Here is a 23,816-nt window from a genome sequence, read left to right as displayed (position 1 = left end):
TGCATGAATAAACACATCTAAAATGCAATTTATTTTTATACACAAGGTTTTCAAAATATATTTGTAGTTTAAAACAAGGAGTGTTGGCCGGGCGCAGTGGCTCACACCTGTAATCCCAGCACTTTGGGAGGCCAAGGCGGGTGGATCACAAGGTCAGGAGATCGAGACCATCCTGGCTAACACAGTGAAACCCCGTCTCTACTAAAAACACAAAAAATCAGCCAGGCGTGGTGGCGGGCACCTGTAGTCCCAGCTACTTGGGAGGCTGAAGAAGGAGAATGGCATGAACCCAGGAGGTGGAGCTTTCAGTGAGCCGAGATTGCGCCACTGCACTCCAGAGCGAAACTCCGTCTCAAACGACAACAACAAAAAAACAAGGAGTGTTTATGGAAGTCTGCAAACTATGGTCCACAGGCTGAATCCACCCACTCATTCACTTATGTCTGATCTATGGCTGTTTTCACACTACAACCTTAAAGTTAAGTAGGTACAACACAGACTAGCCCACAAATCTAAAAATATTTGCTATCTGCCCCTTTACAGAAAAAATTTGCCTAACACATTGTCTTGGGCATTGTATTTACATCTCTGAAAACATACCATGTTAGCATCCATTATTGCTATGAAAAAACTCTGTCATATCCCCTGAGAAGTCCTAACCATTGGAGAGGACATACAACTAAAATTATTTTCCATCAGATGCCTCCAACTGAGCTAGCCATGCATAAGTTTTTTCAGTATTAAATACAAAGATACACTTAGATAAATAAACCTCTTAACTATTAGAAATACCTCTGGGAAGAAAAAAAAGGCTTTCAAAATATGTTAAAAATTACAGAAACTAAAGAATCACTCTCACAAATGACATGAAAAGGTTTCCAAATATTATACAAATTTTAAGTGTCCTCTTTAATCTTCCTCATTTTAAATTAATGTTTGTCATTTCTTTAGTACATTTTCTGTACCTCTCATTCCATTCCCCAACACACATGCATACATATCAGTCAAAAGACATTAAAGGGTTATCTGTCTCCATCAGATTTTGCAATGATATTACTTTGCTAGTGTATTTCCATGAAAAATAAGCTACAATATGGTATTCTTACTTTTGTTTAACTCCATGAAATGTTTGTAATATGATGGAAATGACTGTATGGTAAACCATGCTTCAAGCAGACTGGAGGATATGTATACTACGTTATTAGGAGATTAAACTCTGGTTTCCCATCACAGTTTTTGACAGAGTCATCCTGGGTGTTGAAGACCTATTTAAATATATTCTTCCTTATTTAGGTGGAATATCATTGTTCCAACCTGAAATGAATGGTTTCTTTACAGAATTATTTCCCATATTCAGCAATTCCCAACTGATCACCAAATGCCATGTTTTACATGGTAAAAGCCATCTGTTCAAACAGTAGCATTAAAAAAAACTGATAGATAAACAGAGCGTTATCATCACAACATCATCTGTTGTTAGTATCATTTCAGTTCTTCAGTTTACTGGATAAACACCATGTTAAATCTATGTATAATCCAAATTTTGGAATTTTGATAACTTCAATATCTTTTTTTACAGAATATCAGAGTATTACAGCTAATAAAGTGGTTTCATGTTATATGTATGCATACATATGTATATCAAAATATAAAAATGTGTAATTGAGGTACTTAAAAAATACTCAAAAGCAACACATATTAACTTCTTGGAAACAAGATCAGGTCTGTTTACTCACCACTGTAATACCAGTAGCTAGACCTGGCACTAACAGTGTTCAAAAATTATTTTTTTCAGGTTTGAGATATAATTGATATATCATACAATATACTCTTTTTACATATACAGTTAAATATGTTTTAGCAAACATATATTGTCACATAACCACCACAACCACAAGACAGAGAATATTTCCATCATCTCAAAAAGTTCCCTTGTGTTCCTTGGTAGTCCCCTAACCCCTACTCAAGCCCCAGACAACCATCTTGATTTCTGTCCCTAAAGCTCTGCCTTTTCCAGAGCATCAAATAAGTGGAAACATAGATTATATATGTTTTTTAGCCTGGCTTCTTTCACTTAGCAAATATGTTGTTATTCTACTAGTAGTTCATGGCTTTTTATTGCCAAGTAGTATTCCACTGCATGGATATACCATAATTTGTTCATCCAGCCACCATTTGATAAATATTTGAATTATTTCCAGGTTTTGGTAATTATGAATAAAACTGATCTAAAAATTCACATGCAGGTTTTTTCATGGATATATGTTTATATTTCTCTTGGGTAAATATCTAGGAAAGGAAATACTGGATTGTATGCAATAATTATTTTTGAATACATGAATAATATCCCAATATTTCACATGAGCCAAATATACTGCCATGTAGGAATAAACTTCTCTTTTGTCTCTAAACCCTGTAGGGCTGTGCACCTCTTACAGCCTGCTTCTTGATCTTAGAATACTGGGAGGTGGGGTACCCATAGCTGTTTTAATATTTTAAAAGCCACAAATAATTTTAGTCCATTCTTAGAGTTTCTTTGCTGATAAAACTTTCCCCCAAACTAGTGGGTTTCTTCCCTATTTAATTTCAGTCAGTTCTACATGCCATTACATCACCTACAATTCTTTCCAAGACTAATTCTTTATTTATTTCTTCACCTGACCTCTCTTTCTCAATCTAAAAATGGGTTAAACAGTGTCAAGCTTCTAAGGAGAGACTATAACTTTAGTTAGGTCTTTGCCGTGGGTCATTTTACCCAAATGAAAAGTTTCACTATGTGCCATTTAATCTGATTCTTGCCCTGAGAAGCCTTAATCCATTGGAAAATTTTATCAGTAGTCATAAAGTCCACATGTTTAGTCTGATATTTGCCTCAAGGTTGAATTTTGATAGGCTTTTGTTCCTTATAGATTTTCTCGATTTTACCTTGTAATTCTTGAGGTCTAAAACCAGTTTACTCCACAACTTGACAGTTACAACAAGGGTAATCAAGAGTGTGCTACTGGCATAATGACAGCTATATAGATCAATGGAACAGATATGAAAGTCCAAAAATAAAACCATATGTCTACAGCCAACTGATTTTTGACAAGAGTGCTAAGAACATTCAATGGGGAAAGAATAGTCTTCTCAACAAATAATGCTGAGACAAATGGCTATCCATGTGCAAAAGAATGGAGGTTGACTCTTATACCACATACAAAAATTAACTCAAAATGGATCAAAGAACCTGAATCTAAGAGTTAAAACCATAAAGCTCTTCAAAGAAATCATGGTTGTAAATCTTTGTGAATCTGAATTAGATAATCAGGTATTCCCTTTTATTTCTGCTTGCAAATCAGCCAAATCTATCCCAAACTTGTCTCTTCAAGAGCACATACTGAGGCCGGGCGCGGTGGCTCACGCCTGTAATCCCAGCACTTTGGGAGGCCGAGGCGGGCGGATCACGAGGTCAGGAGATTGAGAACATCCTGGCGAACACGGTGAAACCCCGTCTCTACTAAAAATACAAAAAAAATTAGCCGGGCGAGGTGGCGGGCGCCTGTAGTCCCAGCTACTCGGGAGGCTGAGGCAGGAGAATGGCGTGAACCCGGGAGGCGGAGCTTGCAGTGAGCCAAGATCGGGCCACTGCACTCCAGCCTAGGCGACAGAGCGAGGCTCCGTCTCAAAAAAAAAAAAAAAAAAAGAGCATATACTGCTAATATTGTGTTTCAGCCTCTTTCCCCAGAGAACAAGTTCATTAGACACCTGTTGTGCCTCCCAATTTACCACAGATGACAGTTTTACTAAATTCATTGCCACTACATAACATTCATCCTTTATCTTTTCAGCCTCCAATATCAGTTTCCTTGCTGGTTCCCACCTAACTGCTAAGGTAATGCCACACTTCTGAGTTTTTGTTATGCAGCATTCCATTCCCAATACCAATTTCAACATTAGCAAAGATAAGCAGGCTAGTAACCTAAAAATTCCAGCAGCTTAACCCATTCAATGCAGCCATAGTGAGGAAGAAGGACCCTTTTTTCTACATGTTCCACACACGGTCACCCAGAGACCAGGCTAGGAGATTTTATCAATTGGAATTTTACTCATCTTCATGGCTAGAAAGTCAGCTGGAGGTTCACACACCAATTCTTGTCTGTTTTGGCTTGGAAAAGATTAACTAAACTTCTATTCATAGCCCACTGACAACTATAAGAGACCTGGAATGTTTGGTGATCATCATTGTGTCTGCTACAATATGATTTCATAGTTTTATTCACATCAATTATATACTTTTTCCTGTTTCCTCTCTAAAGTTTTTAAAATGAGGACAAGAATATACATTTCAAAATAATATTTTGAAAATTACATGAGATAAAGGGCTTCCACTGTGTCGGATTGGTATAAGCCCCCTATATATACATTATTCTTAAAATTATAGAATTTTCAATGTTTGCATGCAAAAAGATCTTACATAGTTAAAGATCCATGTACATCAATTTAAAAGAAGGTGCTTGAGAATTTAAGTTACTTACCTTAAACTGTAATCATCTTCATCATCACATGATTTCATTTGTTTTGAAACAGGCCTAGATCGTACTTCTTGCCGATCTCTCTTAAATGAGTAGAGAAAGGTCATATATCATACAGAAAAAAAACCAAACCACTAAGATGTACTCAAGTGCCTCTCTGAACATTCATCATTTCAGAACTGTCCTGGGTTTCCATAACATAAAGGCACAGAATTCTAAATGCTATAGTATGAAGATAAGGTCTATAACACTAGTTGCACCTTTCATTTGTTATGGGTTAAAAAATTCCATCCTAAGGGGAAAATGTAAGAATATCAAGGCCTTTACATAATATTTCTAATTCCGGCTTCCCCATCCCTTTAGAGTCTTTCAACTTACACAGCATACAACAGAAATTAGAAGTAGGCATAAGACATTTTTTTAAAAATTCACTTAATGGGTAGAAAAATTTGTCTCAAATCAGGAAAAACTTCAATGTTGAGAAGGCTGTGAAGATGCTAAAAGTGAAGTATCAGGAGTAAAAGCTTTTGACAAAGACACATCAAGAAATTAAAGTAAGGCAAGATGGTGGAATAGAAGCCTACACTATTCATACCCTCTGCAGGAACACCAAATTTTAACAACTACCTGCACATAAAAACATCATCATGAGAGCTAAAAATCAGGTGAGCAATCACAGTACCTGGTTTTAACTTCATATCATTGAAAGAGTCATTGAAGACGGTTGGAGAGACTTAAATCGCTGACACCACCCCTCCCTGACTCACTCCTGCAGTGGCTGTGCAGCCTGAAGAGTCTGTGCACTTGGGGGAGGGACAGCACAGTGAATGGGGGACTGTACACTGAACTCAGTGCTGCCCTGTCAGAGTGGAGAGCAAAGTCGTGTGGGGCTGAGACAGTACCCATGCATGGAGGAAGCATTTGGACTAGCTATATCCAGAGGAAAATCGCCCATCCCGTGGGTCAGAACTCCAGTTTGTCAGCAAGTCACCACCACTGGCCAAAGTGCTCTGGGGTCCTAGGTAAACTTGAAGGCAGTCTAGGATACAAGGACTCCAATTTCTAGGCAAACCCTAGTGCTGGGCTCGGCTCAGAGCCAGAGGACTAGGGCGGCACATAGGGAGACACCAACTGTGACCTAGGGAAACACCAACCGGGGCACTAAAGGATTGCTTCCGCCATGCCTTCCCCAACACCAGGCAGTGCAATTCGCAACAACAAAAGTGTCTCCTTCCTTCTGTTTAAGGAGAGGAGAGGAAAGAGTAAAGAGGACGTTATCTTGCATCTTGGATACCACCTTGGCCATGGAAGGCATCCAGTGGGGTGCCAGGCAGAGTCACACAGCCACCATTACAAGCCCTAGCTCCTGAATGACATTTCTAGACACACCCTGGGCCAAGAGGGAACCTGCTGCCTTGAAGGGAAGGACCTAGTTCTGACAGCGTTCATCACCTGCTGACTAAAGGGACGTTGGGCCTCAAATAACCAGCAGCAATACCAAGGTATTAATAGTAAGCCATGGCCCTTGGGCTCTGAGACATACTGACTTCAGGGGTGGCCCAGCACATTCCCAGTTATAGTGGCTACAGTGAAAGACTCCTTCTGCTTGTGAAACAGAGGGAAAAGTAAAGGGACCTTTGTCTTGCACCTTAAGTACCAGCACAGCCACAGCAGGGCAGAGCACCAAGTGGACTCTTGGGGTCCCTGATTCCAGGATTTGACTCTTAGACAGCATTTCTAGACTTGCCCAGGGCCAGAGGGGAGCCCATTCCCTTGAAGGGTGAGTCCCAGGCCTGGCAATATTCACCACAACCTGACTGAAAAGCCCTTGAGCTTTAAGTGAACACTAGCAGTGGCCTGGCAAAACCCCGCTATGGACTGGTGGTGGTGGTGACCGCAAGGAGAGGCTCTTCTGCCTGTGGAAAGGGGAAGGGCGAGCGTGAAGGACTTTATGTTGTAGTCTGAGTGCCAGCTTAGCCACAGAACACTAGAGCACCAGATAAATTCCTAAGATTTCTAACTTCAATCTCTGACTACTCGACAGCATCTCTGGACCCACCCAGGGCCTGGGGGAACTCGCCACCCTGAAGGAAAGGACACAAACCTGGCTGGCCTCATCACCTGCTGATTGTAGAGCTCTAGGGCTGTGAGTGAATATAGGTGGTAGCCAGGTAGTGTTTATAGCAGGTTGTGGGCAAGATCCAGTGCTGTTCTGGCTTCAGGTTTGACCTAGCACAATCCCAGTGGTGCTAGGTACAGGGGTGCTTGCATCACCACACCCCTAGTTTCAGACAGCTCAGCACAGACAGAAAGAGACTCCGTTTGTCTGGGAGAAAATAAAGGAAGAGAAAGAGTCTCTGTCTGGTAACCCAGAGAATTCTTCCAGATCTTATCCAAGACCACCAAGACCTCTATGAGTCAGCAAGAACCCTAGTGATATTGGGCAGGGGACCCAAGTCCCTTTAAATAACTGGAAAGCCTTCTCAAGAAAAACTGGCACAAATAAGCCCAGACTGTGAAGAGTACAATACTTAACTCTTCAATGCCTACACACTGACAAACATCTACAAGCATCAAGATCATCCAGGAAAACATGGCTTTGCCAAATGAACTAAATAAGATACCAGTGACCAATCCTGGAAAAACAGAGGCATGTGACTTTTCAGACAGCGAATTCAAAATAGCTGTTTTGAGAAAGCTCAAAGAATCTCAAATAATGGAAAAGGAGTTCAAAATTCTATCAGATAAATTTAACAAAGAGATTGAAATAATTAAAAAGAACCAAGCAGAAATTCTGGAGTTAAAAATGCAACTGACATACTGAAGACTGCATCAGAGTCTCTTAATAGCAGAACCAATCAAGCAGAAGAATTAGTCATCCTGAAGACATGCTATTTGAAAATACAGAGGAGACAAAAGAAAAAAGAATGAAGCATGCCTACAACATCTAGAAAATAGGTTCAAAGGGACAAATATAAGAGTTATTGGTCTTAAAGAAGAGGCAGAAAGAGAGATAGAGGTAGAAAGTTTATTTGAAGGGAAAATATCAGAGAACTTCCCAAACCTAGAGAAAGTTATCAATGTTCAAATAAAAGAAGATTATAGAACACCAAGCAGATTTAACACAAAAAAGACTAACTCAAGGCATTTAATAATCAAACTCCCAAAGGTCAAGGATAAAGAAAGGATCCTAAAAACAGCAAGAGAAAAGAAACAAACAACATACAAAGAAGCTCCAATACATCTAGCAGCAGACTTCTCAGTGGAAAACATACAGACCAGGAAAGAGTGGCATGACATATTTAAAGGGCTGAAGAAAAAAAAATCTTTTACCTTAGAATAGTATATCCAGCAAAAATATCCTTCAAACATTAAAGAGAATAACAGATCTTCCCAGAAAAACAAAAGCTGAGGCATTCCATCAACATTAGACCTGTCCCACAAGAAATGCTAAAGGTAGTTCTTTAATCTAAAAGAAAACGATGTTAATGAGCAAGAAGAAATCATCTGAAGGTACAAAACTCACTGGTAATAGTAAACATACAGAAAAACACAGAATATTATAACACTGTAATTGAGTGTAAACTACCTTTAAGTAGAAAGACTAAATGATGAACCAATTAAAAATAATAACTACAACTTTTTAAGACATAGACAATACAATAAGACAGAAACAGTAACGAGTTAAAAACTAGGGAGATAAAAGTGTAGAGCTTGTATTAGTTTTCTTTTTGCATGTTTGTTTATGCAATCAGTGTCAAGTTGTCATCAGCTTTAAATAATGGGTTATAAGATAGTATTTGCAAGCCTCACAGTAACCTCAAGTCAAAAAAACATACAATGACCACACAAAAAATAAAAATCAGGAAATTAAATTATACCACAAGAGAAAATCACTTTCAATAAAAGGAAGACAGGAAGGAATACCACAAGACAACTGGAAAACAAATAATGAAATGGCAGGATTAAGGCCCTTATCAGTAATAACATTGAATGTAAACAGACTAAACTCATCAGTCAAAAGACAGACTGATTTAATGGATGATAAAACAAGACCCCATGATCTGTTGCTTACAAGAAACATACTTCACTTATAAAGATATATATAGACTGAAAATTAAAAGGGTAGAAAAAGATATTCTACACCAAAAAGAAAAAAAAAGCAGGAGAACCTATACTTAGACAAAATAGATTTCAAAACAAAAACTGTAAGAAGAGACAAAGAAGGTCATTATATAATGCTAAACAGGTCAATCCAGCAACAGGATATAATGATTGTATATATATGCACACAACACTGGAGCACCCAGGTACATAAAGCAAATATTTGAGTTAAAGAGAGAGCTAGACCACAACACAATAATAGCTGGAGACTTCAGCACCCACTTTTGCCACTGGACAGATTTCCCAGAAAGAAACTCAACAAACATCAGACTTAATCTGCACTACAGAACAAGCGGGCCCAATAGACATTTACAGAACATTTCATCCAAAGGCTACAGATACACATTATTCTCCTCAGCATGAATATCATTCTCAAGTACAGACCATATGTTAGGTCACAAAACAAGCTGTAAAATATTTTAAAAACTGAAATAATATCAAGCATCTTCTCTGACCACATGGAATAAAACTAGACATTAATAACCAGAACTATGGAAACTATACAAAGACACAGAAATTAGATAACATGCACCTAAATTACCAGTGGGTAAATGAAGAAAATAAGAAGGAAATTGAGAAATTTCTTGAAACAAATGATAATGAAAACACAACATGCCAAGATCTATGGGATATAGTGAAAGCAGTACTAAGAGGGAAATTTATACAGCTGTAAGTGCCTACAACAAAAAAGAACAAAACCTTCAAATAAATGACTTAGCAATGCATCTTTTCTTTTTTCTTTTTTTTTTTTTTTTTTTTTTTTTGTTAGTTTGAGACAGAGAGAAACTCTGATGCCCAGGCTGTAGTTCAGTGGCATGATCATGGCTCACTACAGACTGGACCTTCCTGGGCTCAACCATCCCCCCTCCTCAGCCCCCCAAGTAGTTGGAACTACAGGCGTGCACCACCACATCTGACTAATTTGTATTTTTTTCTAGAGATGGACTTTCACCATGTTGCCCAGGCTGGTCTCAAACTTCCGGGTTCAAGTTGCATGCCTTGGCCTCCCAAAGTGCTGGGATTACAGGCATCAGCCACCACATCCAGCCAGCAATGCATCTTAAAGAACCAGAAAAGCAAAAGCAAACCAAACCCAAAATTAGTAGAAGAAAAGAAATGAAGATTAGAGCATTTGAGATTACAGCATAGAGAATTTGAAATGAAGAAAAGATTGATGAAACAAAGTTTGTTTTTTTTAAGATAAGCAAAATTAACAGACTAACAAAGAAAATAAGGGAGACGACTCAAATAAATAAAATTAGAGATTAAAAAGGAGGCATTACAACAGACAATGCAGAAATTCAAAGGCTCATTAGTGGCTATTATGAGCAACTATATGTCAATAAATTGGAAAATCTAGAGGAAACAGATAAATTCCTAGACACATACATACAACCTACCAAGATTGAACCATGAAGAAATCCAAAACTTAAACAGAACAATAATAAGTAATAAGATTGAAGCCACAATAAAAAAAATTTTCCCAGTAAAGAAAAGCCCAGGACCTGATGGCTGCACTGTGAATTCTATTGAACATTTAAAGAAGAACTAATACCAAACCAACTCAAACTATTCCAATAATTGGAGGAGGAGGGACTACTTCCAAACTCATTTTATGAGGCTAGTATTACCCTGATACTAAAACCAAAGACACATCAAAAAAAGAAAACTACATGCCAATATCTCTAATGAATATTGATGTAAAAATCCTCAAAAAATACTAACAAACAGAATTCAGTAATATATTAAAAAGATCATTTGTCATGACCATGTGGGATTTACCCCAGGGATGCAAGGACAGTTCAGCATACACAAATCAATCAATGTGATACATCATATCAACAGAATGAAGGACAAAAACCATATGATCAGTTCACCTGATCCTGGAAAAGCATTTGATAAAATTCAACATCCCTTCATGGTAAACACACTTCAAAAACTGGGTATAAAAGGAACAGACCTCAATACAATAAAAGCCATACATGACAGACCCACAGCTAGTGTAATACCGAATGGGAAAAACTGACCGTCTTTCCTTTAAGATCTGGCTTACTTTCACCACCGTTATTCAACATAGGACTGAAAGTACTAACTAGAGCAATTAGACAAGATAAAGAAATAAAGGGCATCCAAATCAGAAGGAAGAAGTCAAATTATCCTCATTTGCAGATGACATGCTCTTATATTTGGAAAAACCAAAAGACTCCACCAAAAACTATTAGAAATGATAAACTCAGTAAAGTTGCAGGATACAAGATCAACATACAAAAATCAGTAGTGTTTCTGTATGTCAACAATCTGAAAAAGAAATAAAAAAGTAATCCCATTTACAACAGCCACAAATAAAATACCTAGGAGTTAATATAACCAAAGCAGTAAAAGATCTCTACAACAAAAACTATAAAACATCAATGAAAGAATTTGAAGAGGACACAAAAAAATGGAAAAATATTCCACATTCATGGATTAGAAAAATCAATATTGTTAAAATGTTCATACTACCCAAAGCAATCTACAGATTCAATGCAACCCCTTGCAAAATACCAATCACATTTTCACAGAAATAGAAAAAACAATCCTAACATTTATGTGGAACCACAACAGACTCAGAATAGCCAATGCTACCCTAAGCAAAAAGAACAAAACTGGAGAAATCACATTACCTGGCTTCAAATTATACTATGGTGCTATAATAACCCAAACATCAGAGTACTGGCATAAAAACAGACACACACACCAATGGAACAGAATAGAGAAATCCAGAAACAAATCCATACACCTACAGTGAACTCATTTTTGACAAGGTTGCCAAGAACATACACAAAGGGAAAACGGAATATCCACATGCAGAAGAATGAGACTAGACCCCTACCTCTTGCCATATACAAATATCAAATCAAAATGGATTAAATACTTAAACCTAAGATCTCAAAACAATGAAATTACTATAAGAAAACATTGAGGAAACTCTCCAGGATATTGGAGACAAAGATTTCTTGAGTAATACCCCACAAGCAAAGATCACCAAAGCAAAAATGGACAAATGGGATCAAATAAAGTTAAAAAGCTTCTGCACAGTGAAGGAAACAATAAAGAGACAGCCCACAGAATGGGAGAAAATATTTGCAAACTACGCATCGACAAGGGAATACAAGGCAGAAAATATAAGGAGATCAAACAACACTATAGGGAAAAAAATTAATAATCCAATTTAAAAATGAGCAAAAGATGTGAATAGACATTTCTCAAGAAAAACATACAAATGGCAAACAGGCATTAAAAAGGTGTTCAACATCATTGATCATCAGAGAAATGCAAATCAAAACTACAATATCATCTCAACTCTGATAAAATGGCTTATATCCAAAAGACAGGCAATAACAAGTGCTGGTGAGGATGTAGAGAAAGGGAACCCTGGTACACTGTGGGTGGGAATGTAAATTAGTACAACCACAAAGGAAATAGTTTGGAGGTTCCTCAAAAAACTAAAGTTACCATATGATCCAACAATCCCACTGCTGCGTATAGGTCCAAAAGAGGGAAATCAATATATCAAAGAAATATCTGCACTTCCATGTTTGCTGCAGCACTGTTTACAATAGCCAAGATCTGGAAGCAACCAAAGTGTCCACGAACAGATGAATGGATAACTAAAATGTAGTACATATACACAATGGAGTACTATTCAGCCACAACAAACAATGAGGCCCTGTCACTTGCAACATCATGGATGTAACTGAAGGTCATTGAGTGAAATAAGCCAGGCACAGAAAGACAAACTTCACATGTTCTCACTTATTTGTGGGATCTGAAAATCCAAACAACTTAACATATGGAGATAGAGAGTTGAAGAATGGTTATCAGAGACTGGGAAGTGTAGTGGGGGATGCAGGGGTGGGAAACAAGGATGGCTAATGGGTACAAAAAATATAGTTAGAAAGAATGAATAGTACCTAGTATTTGATAGCACATGTTTATTATAGTCAAAATAATTTAATTGTACATTTTAAATTAACTAAAAGAGTATAATTGGATTTTTTGTAACACAAAGGATAAATAGTTGAGGGGATGGATACCCCATTTTCCATGATGTGATTATTATACAATGCATGCCTGTATCAAAATATCTCATTTACCCCATAAACACTTACTATGTAATCACAAACATTAAAAAATTTAAAAAGAGAAAGTGAGTAAACAAAAATTAAATATGAGAAACCTTACATTGTTCGCTTCTGCAGGGGTAGGGATCCACTCCCCAACCCCTTTCCTAGCTTGTCCGTATTCTATTCTGTTTTTTATTTACAGGGGGAGATTTTTTTTTTTTTTTTTTTTGAGACGGAGTCTGGCTCTATCACCCAGGCTGGAGTGCAGTGGCCGGATCTCACCTCACTGCAAGCTCCACCTCCCAGGTTTATGCCATTCTCCTGCCTCAGCCTCCTGAATAGCTGGGACTACAGGCACCCGCTACCACGCCCGGCTAGTTTTTTGTATTTTTTAGTAGAGACAGGGTTTCACCGTGTTAGCCAGGATGGTCTCGATCTCCTGACCTCGTGATCCGCCCGTCTCGGCCTCCCAAAGTGCTGGGATTACAGGCGTGAGCCACCGCGCCCAGCCTGGGGGAGATTCTTTTTATGGGGCTCTCTGAGCAGAAAACGTAAGGAATCCGTCATCTACTATAACATGGGTTCCTTTTGTACAAGTATTTTCCTGCTCTTCAGACACCGGCAAAAACTAAAAAAATGAAATAAAAATATTTTTAGTAAAACATTTAATTATAAATTAGTAAAACGTAATTATGAATTTAATTATAAATATTTTTAGTAAAACATCTACTTATAAATTATAAAATACAAATCTGTAACCATTATCAAAATACATTACTTGAAATGTTATATATTATACATTTCTTATTCCTAAACTAACAAATAATTGTAGATTTGTATAAGGCATTAAGAAAAAATATTGCCTAGGTTTCCTTCCCTGCTTCCATCAACTCCACTGTGGGGGACAGGAAGGACAGAAAGTAAGAATCAAAATTAGGTAAGAACTGGTAAAAGTTTTAAAGTAGACTCTACTCCTCTAAGGAGAGTCACTCTATCCTATCAATTAATAATGAGAATTTATAATGAGAATTTAGAAGACTGGAGCATCTAAATGGAAAGTACTTTTTCAGTGGCTTTTAGAAAATGTGTGCTTACTAAAAACATATACATATACACATTCCTATATCTGTGCATATACATTCATGTTCAGTTTGTAATAATTCATTGAACTGAACACACATGCTTTGGCTAGTTTTTTGTATATATGTCATATATCAAATGAAAAAGATAAAAAAACTAGCATTTATATGGAATTATTAATAATTGTACATTTACTTACTATTATTTCCTTAGCTTGTCGAACCACATCAGCTGTTTTTGCCTGTAATTCTGCATTTAAACGCCTAAAAGCAGAAAATAATTGGGATATACTGAAGATCCTAACAAAAATAAAAATTAAACTTCAGCAGTTACACGTTATCAAGTGACCTAATCAACAAATGCCAAAATATACATATAGTATTCTTACTCTAAAATGAACACAGCCATTAAGAACTTATCCTCAACTCCCCATGATTCCTCCTTCCTTGTGGTAGGACCTCAAACACTAAGTGTTAGCCTTTCTGTGGCCCTCTACTAATTTCAAGTGACGCAACTTACCTAATATATTTGGGAAGAATAAGCTGGGTGAGTTCAACAGAGTTGTTATTAGCCTACCTGCAAAGAATACAAGTTCTAATCTTGCTTCTCCAGAGACAGGCCCTGTTCTAATTGTGGGCAGAAGTGGGCAGGGTATGGGGGAGACCTGTTCTGGTTTGGGGTGTTGCTTTAACTGAGGAGCTAAATGTGAGGTTTAGTGAGCAGCCCACCAGCTGAGGTGTGAGGTGGCTCACACCTCAGCTACACACTTTAACATCAAGCTTCCTTGGAAATAAAGGTGACTATCTTGACCTCGACCTGTCACTCCTTTTTTTTTTGAGACGGAGTCTCGCTCTGTCACCCAGGCTGGAGTGCAGTGGCCGGATCTCAGCTCACTGCAAGCTCCGCCTCCCAGGTTTACGCCATTCTCTTGCCTCAGCCTCCCGAGTAGCTGAGACTGCAGACGCCCGCCACCTCACCCGGCTAGTTTTTTGTATTTTTTAGTAGAGACGGGCACTCCTTTTTTAATTATGATTTTTCATTCTACCTGGAATCTAGCAAGAAAAGGAATACTATTTACTTGGTCCTATATTAAGACTGCAAGAATGACATTATTATTGAAAGAAATTGTTTTTAAAGGAAAAACTGCCCATAATCCTACCACCACCATCCATTTTTATTTTTAATATTCCCTTCCAATTTTCATCTATAGCATATACACAATTTTGTACTGTTTGGCCACAGCAATATAAAAGGAATATCTATCTCCACATAATATTTATAAGCATGTTAAACGGCTATGCAATTCAATAAATTGCAATGAACATAATGTACTGAACTCTGTCCCTATTGTTAAGTCCCCTTTTTCACTTTTAAAGGTTAACACCATAATAAACATACTCAAAAGCATGTAACTTTTTTCTCCTGTTGAAATGTCACATTTCTAGACCACCTAGGATCTTCTGAGGTTATGTGAAGGAGACATAAGGATTTGAAAAATTAGTTATCTTGTTTTTCTTAGACATGTGATTCACAAGTAACACAAAACACAACCTCTAGCCCAAGGGGAAAAAAAAAAGAGGGAGATCAGTACCATATCCTTTAACAGTCTGAAGCTTTAAGAAATATTTTTATATCTTAGGATTACGTGGTCAAAAGAAAAATATCTAAGAAAGACTTAAAGGTGCCTTTAAAGTGCCATTACCTGATTTTTCAAATTTCCCTAACAAGGACTAGATCACAAGGACTTAAATGGAAGTTTCCAATTAATATAGTGGACCAAGATGACTGAGAAGACTATTCTACTCTAAATCCATGGACATGCCAGATAAAATGTAATGGAGGAAATATTGCTAAGCTCAAACTCAGGCAAGGGAAATGCCCTGGCACTAAGAATAAAGCAGCAATTCAAAGTGAGAGCAACAAACAGGAACAGAAGCCAAAATAGCTTAAAAGCTAGAATCTGATGCATGTGAGTCATGAAGGGATACACCTGTGAAACACAGACTACAAAAATTCTACCCACAACCTTAGGTGAGCAGAAATGAAACTAGAACCATGGGCAGAAAAAGATTCTCTTGCGAGTAATTAAAACAAACAAGAGGGAAGTCCAAATTCATCTTATCTAGATGATACATGCCAAAACTTTAAAATAGAAGAAAGCTGATGTGGAATCAATGAAAACTTGAAACTAGCAAAGGTAAATTGAAAACCCCCCTATAGGGACATTTACTCATCTAGAATATGTAGGACTCTCTCAAAAAGCAAACTGCTAATGATGATTTCAAAAAGGTAACAAATTGCGTAAAGAAACAAGCTGCGAAAAGAAAGAATCAGCAGACGTGAGGAAAGAGAAAATTTGTACTATAAGAAGAAGAGATAATATAACAATTCAAAAAAGATTTTAAAATTAGCATTAATTTGTAAAAAAAAAATGCGTACAGAAAAAAACATTAGGCAAGAGCCAATTTTATCACAAAAAAACCGCTGAATTAGATTGAAATAATAAATTACACAAATGAAAAACACAGTCATGAACTTAAGAAGAACTCAAGGAAATTTGACGGATATGTTGAACAATATAATGGACATAGAAGGAATGAGTGAATTAGAAGGCAGATATAAAGAAATCACCTACAAGGAGATACAAAAAACAAGGGGATAAAAACACAAAAGACAGGTTAACATCCATTGAAGACAGATGTTCTGTACCTACTATAACAGAAGTTTTAGAAATCCCAGAGAGGCCCGGGCGCAGTGGCTCACATCTGTAATCCCAGCACTTTGGGAGGTGGAGGAGGGAAGATCACTTGAGGCCAGGAGACCAGCCTGGCCAACGTGGTGAAACCCCGGCTCTACTAAAAACACAAAAATTAGCCAGGTGTGGTGCTGCATGCCTGTAATCTCAGCTACTCGGGAGGATGAGGCACAAGAATCGCTTGAACCTGGGAGGCAGAGGCTGCAGTGAGCCAAGATCATGCCACTGCACTGCAGCCTGGGCAACAGAGTGAGACTCTGTCTCCAAAAAAGAAAAAAAGAAATCCCAAGAGGAGTGAATGACAGTATTTCAAGAGCTAATGCTAAGAATTTCCCAAACTGAAGACATGGATCTCATGAAGAATAAAGAAAACAAATCCACCTGTGCATACATCACAGTGAAAGTACAGAATTTTAAAGATAAAGAGAGTACTCCCTAAACTACCAAATCATTATTTTAAAAGAACAGAGAAAAAGTCTACCAGCATAATTATCTAAAAAGCTGACAGCAAATGGCTCATTAACACTTCCAACATTGTAACATTTATATTGTCTGTTGACAATATAAGGATATCTTTAATGGGCTGAGAAGGAAAAGTTGGCCATCTAGAACTATATTCAGATAAACTGTCATTGAAGAATAAGTGCAAAGTAACAATTTTCAAAAAGACTGGAGAGTTTAAGACTCAGGTTTTCACAGAAAATAACGAAGGGTCTACACTTCAGGACGGAGGAAAATGAATCTGGAAAAAAAGAATCATGAAGATATCAGAAAACATGATAAATCTAAATTAGTACAGACTATAAAAATACATTGATGATTAACTGGGTGTGGGTGTATTCAAAACAACAAAGTAAAATATTATCTAACTTAACAGAGGAAACCAAGTTAAAGAATTCTAACATCTTTCCAAACCAGTAAAAATAAAGACATAATGAAAACCCATTCAATCCAGCAGAAGACAGACAAGAACCAAAGACAAGACATAATAGAAAACATAAAAAATAAGGTGGCTAAGACAATTTCAAGTTATGTAATAACATAAATAAATTAAATTCACTTATTAACAGGCAGAAATTATCAGACTGGTTATAAAAAGAATGCTCTTACTGATAAATGACATACAAAGTTTGAAAATAGAGGGATGAAGAAAGATATAACAGACACTGCATAATAATGAAAGGAATCAAGAAGATTTCAATAAGTCAAATAAGATACTCCCAAACAAAAATGGCCACAATCATAAGGATTTTTTAAAACTATAATTATAATTGATGATTTTTAATACACTTCTAACAGAAACCAATAAAGCTGCAACAAAAAAAGGCGAGGATACCGATGTCATGAAGAACAGATATAGAACAGATTAGACAACAAATAATAAATACATTTTCTATCAAAGAACACACAGAACTTTTACAAAAAGTGAACATGCACTTGGCCACAAATAAGTCTCAATACATTTAAAAACTTAATATATCAATTCTCTAATCATAATGAAATTTAAAATAAACTAGGCTGGGCCTGTAATCCCAGCACTTTGGGAGGCCGAGGCAGGTGGATCATTTGAGTCCAGGAGTTAAACACCAGCCTGGGCAACATGGCAAAGCCCAGTCGCTACAAAAAATATGATACAAAAATAAGCTGGGCATGCTAGCACATGCCTGTAGTCCCAGCTACTCAGGAGCCTGGGAGGTGAAAGTTGCAGTGGGCTGAGATCACACCATTGCACTCCATACTGGGCAACAGAGTGAGACTCTGTCTCAAAAAAAAAAAAAAAAAAAATTACCATGGCATGGTGGCATGCACCTGTAGTCCCAGCTCCTCAGGAGGCTGGGGTGGGAGAACTCTTAAGCCCAGGAGGTCAAAGCTGCAGTGAGCCATAATCACACCACTGCACTCCAGCCTGGACATCAGAGCAAGACCTTGTCACATACATACTTAGAAAAATAAAAACTAGACAACAGTAAACAAACAACCCTATGTGCTTGCAAACTAAAAAACACACTTCTAAAAATTACTATGAAAATCATATAATATTTAGAACTAAATAACCATAAAAGAAATATACATCAAAACAAGTCCTGGAATATAGTTAACCTATAGTTGATGAGAAATTTAAAGACACAAATATATTTATTTAAAAATAAGAAAAACAATAAATGAGGTAAAGAAATTAAAAAACAAAAAATCAATCCACCTCAGTTAGAAGAGATCATTTGTCTTTATTTGTATAAAGATTAATGAAATTTTAACATCGCACAGATTAGCAAGAAAACCAAAGCTGGTTCTCTGGAAAGACCAATGAACAGATAAATCTCCCAGGAAGCTTGATAGAAAAAGAAAAAGACAAAACTAAACAATATTGGAAAGCTACCAAAAGGAGGGGTGTACATGGTTATGCATACAGGCAAGATTTCAAACGTACCACCATAGAGTCAGTTTATGCTAATATATTTTAAAACATACATGATATGAACACTTTTCTAGAACCAAAAATTATTTTAGAAATAACCAAAAACTATTCCAGAAATAGTACATCTAAATAATCATTAAAGAAGCTAAATTCATAGACAAAAAGAATCCCCTTGAAAAAAGAACACTAGACTCAGACAGTTTCACAATTTTAATCAAAGGGCAGAAAATCTGTAATTATAAAAAGCTTTCAAGAAAAGAAACAAAAAAGGAAAACTATTTGGCTTCTTTCATGTAGCCAGAATAATATTGATATCAAAAACGGAAAGGAAAAGAACTAGAAAAAAAAGTTTAACACCCATTTCACTTTTGTTCATAGATGCAAAAAACCTACATAAAATTATAGCAATCATATCTAGCAGTCTTTAAAGCAAAACAAGAAACCTGCCTTTGTAGTTCAGTATGTTAAAACATTAAAGGAGGGGGAAAGAACATACCAATACCCGAATTAATTGGGGAAAAAATAAGTTTTGATACATTTAACACTCATTCAAATTAGGAAATAAAGGGAAGAATTTTAAACATAATAAAAAGAATCTACCAAAACCCTAGGGAAAATCTCAAATGTAGTGATTATTAAAAGTGGGCTTCTCAAAATCATAAACAAGGAAGCTCACCATCACTTTTTCTGTTCCATATCGCATGGGAAGTCCTAAACAGAGAAAAAGAGAGAATGCAGGAGAATTATCAAGGGACAAAATGATCAAAATTTGCATATAATTGTCTTCATCAAAAATCCAAGGGACTTCACAGAATGAATAAAAGAGCCCAGCAGGACTGAAGATCTGTGTGTATATAAATACAGATGTAGCATCAACATCTAAAAATTCTACATTTATAACCAATTAGAAAATGTAATAGAAAAAATTCCACTTATTATATAGCAACTAATCAGTACCTTGAAGCAAATTATATATGCAAGAATTTTATGTAGTAAAATGATAAAATACTATTAAAGGTCAAATAAATCCCATAAATGGAGAAGTATCATATTCATGGAAGATTTAATAGCATAAATAACTCAGTTATCTGCAAATTAATCTGTAAATCCAATGTAACTGGGATTTATGAGGGTGCTTGCCCTACCAGTTGTCATGTTATCTTATTGTTAGCTATCTGTATTATAATACAGGAATGAAGCTTGAAAAATTTATCCACTTGAGCGATTACCATCTTCCTTAGTCTATCCTCTTAGATAGTGATTATTTCCTCCAACAGGAGCAGAATTGCAAAGGTTTTGGATTGAGGTCCCCGGGAAGTAGCATTCTAATGATTAATGCCAAGACAACAGGTGGCAAAACGGATACCATACTGTTATTTCATATTCTTGTTTACAGGGATGGCCAGACATTTTACTCTTCTGCATGACACAGAAGTACTCTAGAAGATTCAGGTAGTGTAGGGAGTTACTCTGTTCATATGCTTCAGATGTGCACAACTCAGAGTACAGATGACAGAACAAGTAACAGCTGGCCACCATATAATACTGTTTAGCTATCTCGTTTTATAAAACAACTCGTGCTAGAATAGAATAATGGTCCCTGTATATTTCTCATTTTAAGCAGGACTATATCCCTAACGATGCACCAGAACTAGGTGCAAAATACAAAATACACTCTCAAATAACTGAACAAATAAACCTAATCCAGGTATTTAATACTATATGGTTAATGATAATGAAGATAACCGTTTTGATTCAGACACAGCTGATAAAGAACTATATATAGAAAATAGATTAAGTTGCTTAAGTACACTTTTGAACTGGGATAATCTGCCCATTTCATAAGAGAGAAGATATGATTATCTTCCTACTTGCTGTGGTAAATTGGTCGGTGTATAGTTCATCTAAACACAGTATCCTTCAGTTTTAATTTCAAATATGCTTTAATTTTAAACATAGATCATATGTAGATCATATGGTAACTCTAGTTTAACTCTCTGATACAAACTGCCAACTATTTCCAATTTTAATCTAGTTATTTTATATTAAATTAAAAAGAAAGGGAGTCGTTAAAAGGCACTTTTTTATAAGGGTATGTACGATGGCAAATAAAACAGGCACGGTCTCTGCCCTTAGAACTTACAGTCCAATGGAGGAGACAGACAAAAAGGAAATTCACAAATGAATTTATTGTAACAAATTATGCTAATTAGAAAGAAAAACCAGTGAGACAATGAAAAAGACCAACAAGGAGCATACTTAGCATGCTCAAGGAAGGCCACTCACATTACAGGTTGAAGGCATGTGTGACTGCCTCTTTCCAGAGACAGAAAGAAAACCTGGGAGTTTTCGGAACTAAAAGGCCAGTGAAGCTGGAGAGTTTTAGGATGAAAAGGGGAAGAGGGAATAAGATCAAATACGGGAGGCAGGAGGAGCCACATCGATCAGAGCTTTTGAAACGCAACCGGAAACTATTGTACAATTTTAAGAAAAGGAATGATATGATCAAATTAAAAGATTACACTGACTGCTGTGTGAAAACTTGGGGATGAGGAGTGGAATGGGCCAAAAATGAAAGCACCGTTGTCAAGATAGTTGTAATTACACCGAGAACAGGTAAGAAAAGGAACATTTGAACGAGAACGGTAATTCTGATTGCAGTGGGAAGCATCCTTACAATTTAGAAACCAACCTAAAGGAAATTTACCGAAGGTAAACTCTATGAACTTGAAATTAAGCGAAATAACCTAAACTATCAAATGAACTATTTGCGGCAATTCCTGCTACCCCAATAACTTTCAACAGTATCTTGCTGTTTACTTGAGCTACATTTCAAATTAAACAACATGTTTACTTGGGCTAAATTTTCTCCCACTTCAAATATCTTCGAATACGCAACCGAACTACTCAGATCAGAGATAAAAGGATCAACGGCAGGTGAACGAGATGACGAGAAGGGAATGCTGCAGAGTGAGTGGTCCCGAAGATCCAGCCAGTCTCCAGGAAAAAAGCCTCATTTAGATGAAAGAAAGAAGGAAAAGCTCAACCGCTGAATTTCTTACTTATATTCTTCCTCCAAGGCGAGGAGGTCGGGTCCAGGTGTAGAGGGTTGCTGAACGGGTGGCGGGAGCGGAGTCCCTGGAACGCTGCTTCTCTGTAAAAGAGCCAGAGACTTTCAGAGCCAAAGTTAAAGGAGGTTAGGCGTCCTAGTCGCCGGAGCCTAGACGCTCCCCAGAAGCCTGGAGTTGAACTGACCGTAAGACCCAGACTTCGCCCCGCCATCTTTGGCGACTGCGACGCGGTTACCGAGGCAACGACGCATCTTCCCGCGAGAGTTTCCACATCCCGGGCAGCCTCCAGCCCGGTCGGCTACGCCTTCCCACTCCCAAATTCTGTGCGGAGAGCCGGGCGAGACTCTGGCAGCCGGCCCGGCCTTTGCTCGCACCACTCGGCACTGCCCCAGTAACCCAGGAAGGCTTCTTAACTGGAAATTCGACTTACAGCCGGTGTAAATTCTCAACTTGGGGGTTGGAGGAGTTTCAGCCCAAAGAGGCAGGTCCGTTGCTGCTACTCTGTAGAAAGCAAGCTGATGAGGCAAGTTCCTCCCTGTTGTGCCCTTCAAACCGTTAGTGGCTAATCCGACCTTCACCCCTTTTGCTTAAAGTGAACTCTTCAGTGGAATTCAGAAGTTTTGATTTCTAATTTTTGTTTACAGCATGCATGGCTAAGACTCAGGCTCTCAAGTTAGTAAACCTAAATTCTTATCCTGTCACTGCCACTTACTAGTTATATGGCCTTGGGCAAATCACACTGTATCTCAGCCACTTTATTCGTCAAATGGGAGTGAGAATAGTGCCCACTTAACAGTTACGAGAAGCAGATGAATTCGTGCTTAGGATCATGCCTGAAACACGTAAGCAGTTAATTATTTCAGTTGTTTTGGAATAAAATTGACGTCCGGAAATAAACCGTGATATGTATGGTCAACTGATCAAGGGTGCAAGACCATTCAATGGGAAAAGAATCGTCTTCAACAGATGAGGAGACAACTGGATATACAAATTCAAAACAATGCAGTTAGACCCTTACCTCACAACATATACAAAAATTTAAATGTATCAAAGACATAAACTTAGGAGCTAAAACTCTAAAACTCGTCAAAGAAACTGTTGGTGTAAATCTTTATGACCTTGAATTACAATTCTTAGAATCCTTGATGGATTCTTAGATATGACACCAAAAGCATTAGCAAAAAAAAAAAAAAGGAAAGAAAAAAGAGCCTGGGCACGGAGGCTCATGCCTGTAATCCCAGCACTTTGGTAGGCGGACGCGAATGGATGACCTGAGGTTGGGAGTTCAAGACCAGCCTGACCAACATGGAGAAACCCTGCCACTACTTTAAAAAAAAAAAAAAAAAATTAGCCGGGTATGGTGGCTCATGCCTGTGATCCCAGCTACTCGGGAGGCTGAGGCAGGAGAATTGCTTGAACCTGGGAGGCAGAGGTTGCAATGAGCTGAGATCGCACTCCAACCTGGACAACAAGAGTGAAATTCTGTCTCAAGAAAAAAACAAAAAAGAAAAAAAAAAGAAAAATAGATGAACTAGACATTATCAAAACTAAAAACTTTTTGTTTCAAAAGATACCATAAATAAAGTAAGAAGACCACAGGAAGAGGGGAAATTCTTGCAAATTATATATCTGATAAATAACTTGTATCTGGACTATAGAAAAAACTATTAAAATTCAAAAATAGGTGAGTGCAATGGCTCATGCCTGTAA

At 37.3% G+C, this 23,816-nt stretch overlaps 1 protein-coding gene across 6 annotated transcripts in view; it reads right to left on the bottom strand.

Moving 5' to 3' along the window:
• Nucleotides 1–22,416, bottom strand: part of LOC116272977 (testis-expressed protein 9) — a 67,359-nt gene extending 44,943 nt beyond the window's left edge. Inside the window, exons 1-4 of one of the 6 annotated variants that reach the window (XM_031661895.1) lie at nt 22,291–22,416; nt 22,098–22,189; nt 14,064–14,127; nt 4,518–4,597 (exon numbers count right to left, since the gene is read on the bottom strand). In XM_031661895.1, the coding sequence (XP_031517755.1) occupies nt 4,518–4,597; nt 14,064–14,127; nt 22,098–22,189; nt 22,291–22,317 (263 nt within the window). In that variant the 5' untranslated portion in view covers nt 22,318–22,416. The other 5 variants (XM_031661898.1, XM_031661897.1, XM_031661899.1 and 2 more) reach the window with 5 other exon arrangements.
• Between the last annotated feature and the right edge of the window lie 1,400 nt (nt 22,417–23,816).

The sequence above is a fragment of the Papio anubis genome, unplaced genomic scaffold (assembly GCF_008728515.1).
Source record: "Papio anubis isolate 15944 unplaced genomic scaffold, Panubis1.0 scaffold291, whole genome shotgun sequence".
Taxonomy (NCBI): domain Eukaryota; kingdom Metazoa; phylum Chordata; class Mammalia; order Primates; family Cercopithecidae; genus Papio; species Papio anubis.
Note: the sequence above shows the minus strand (reverse complement) of the source record. Positions and strands in the feature narration are given on the sequence as shown.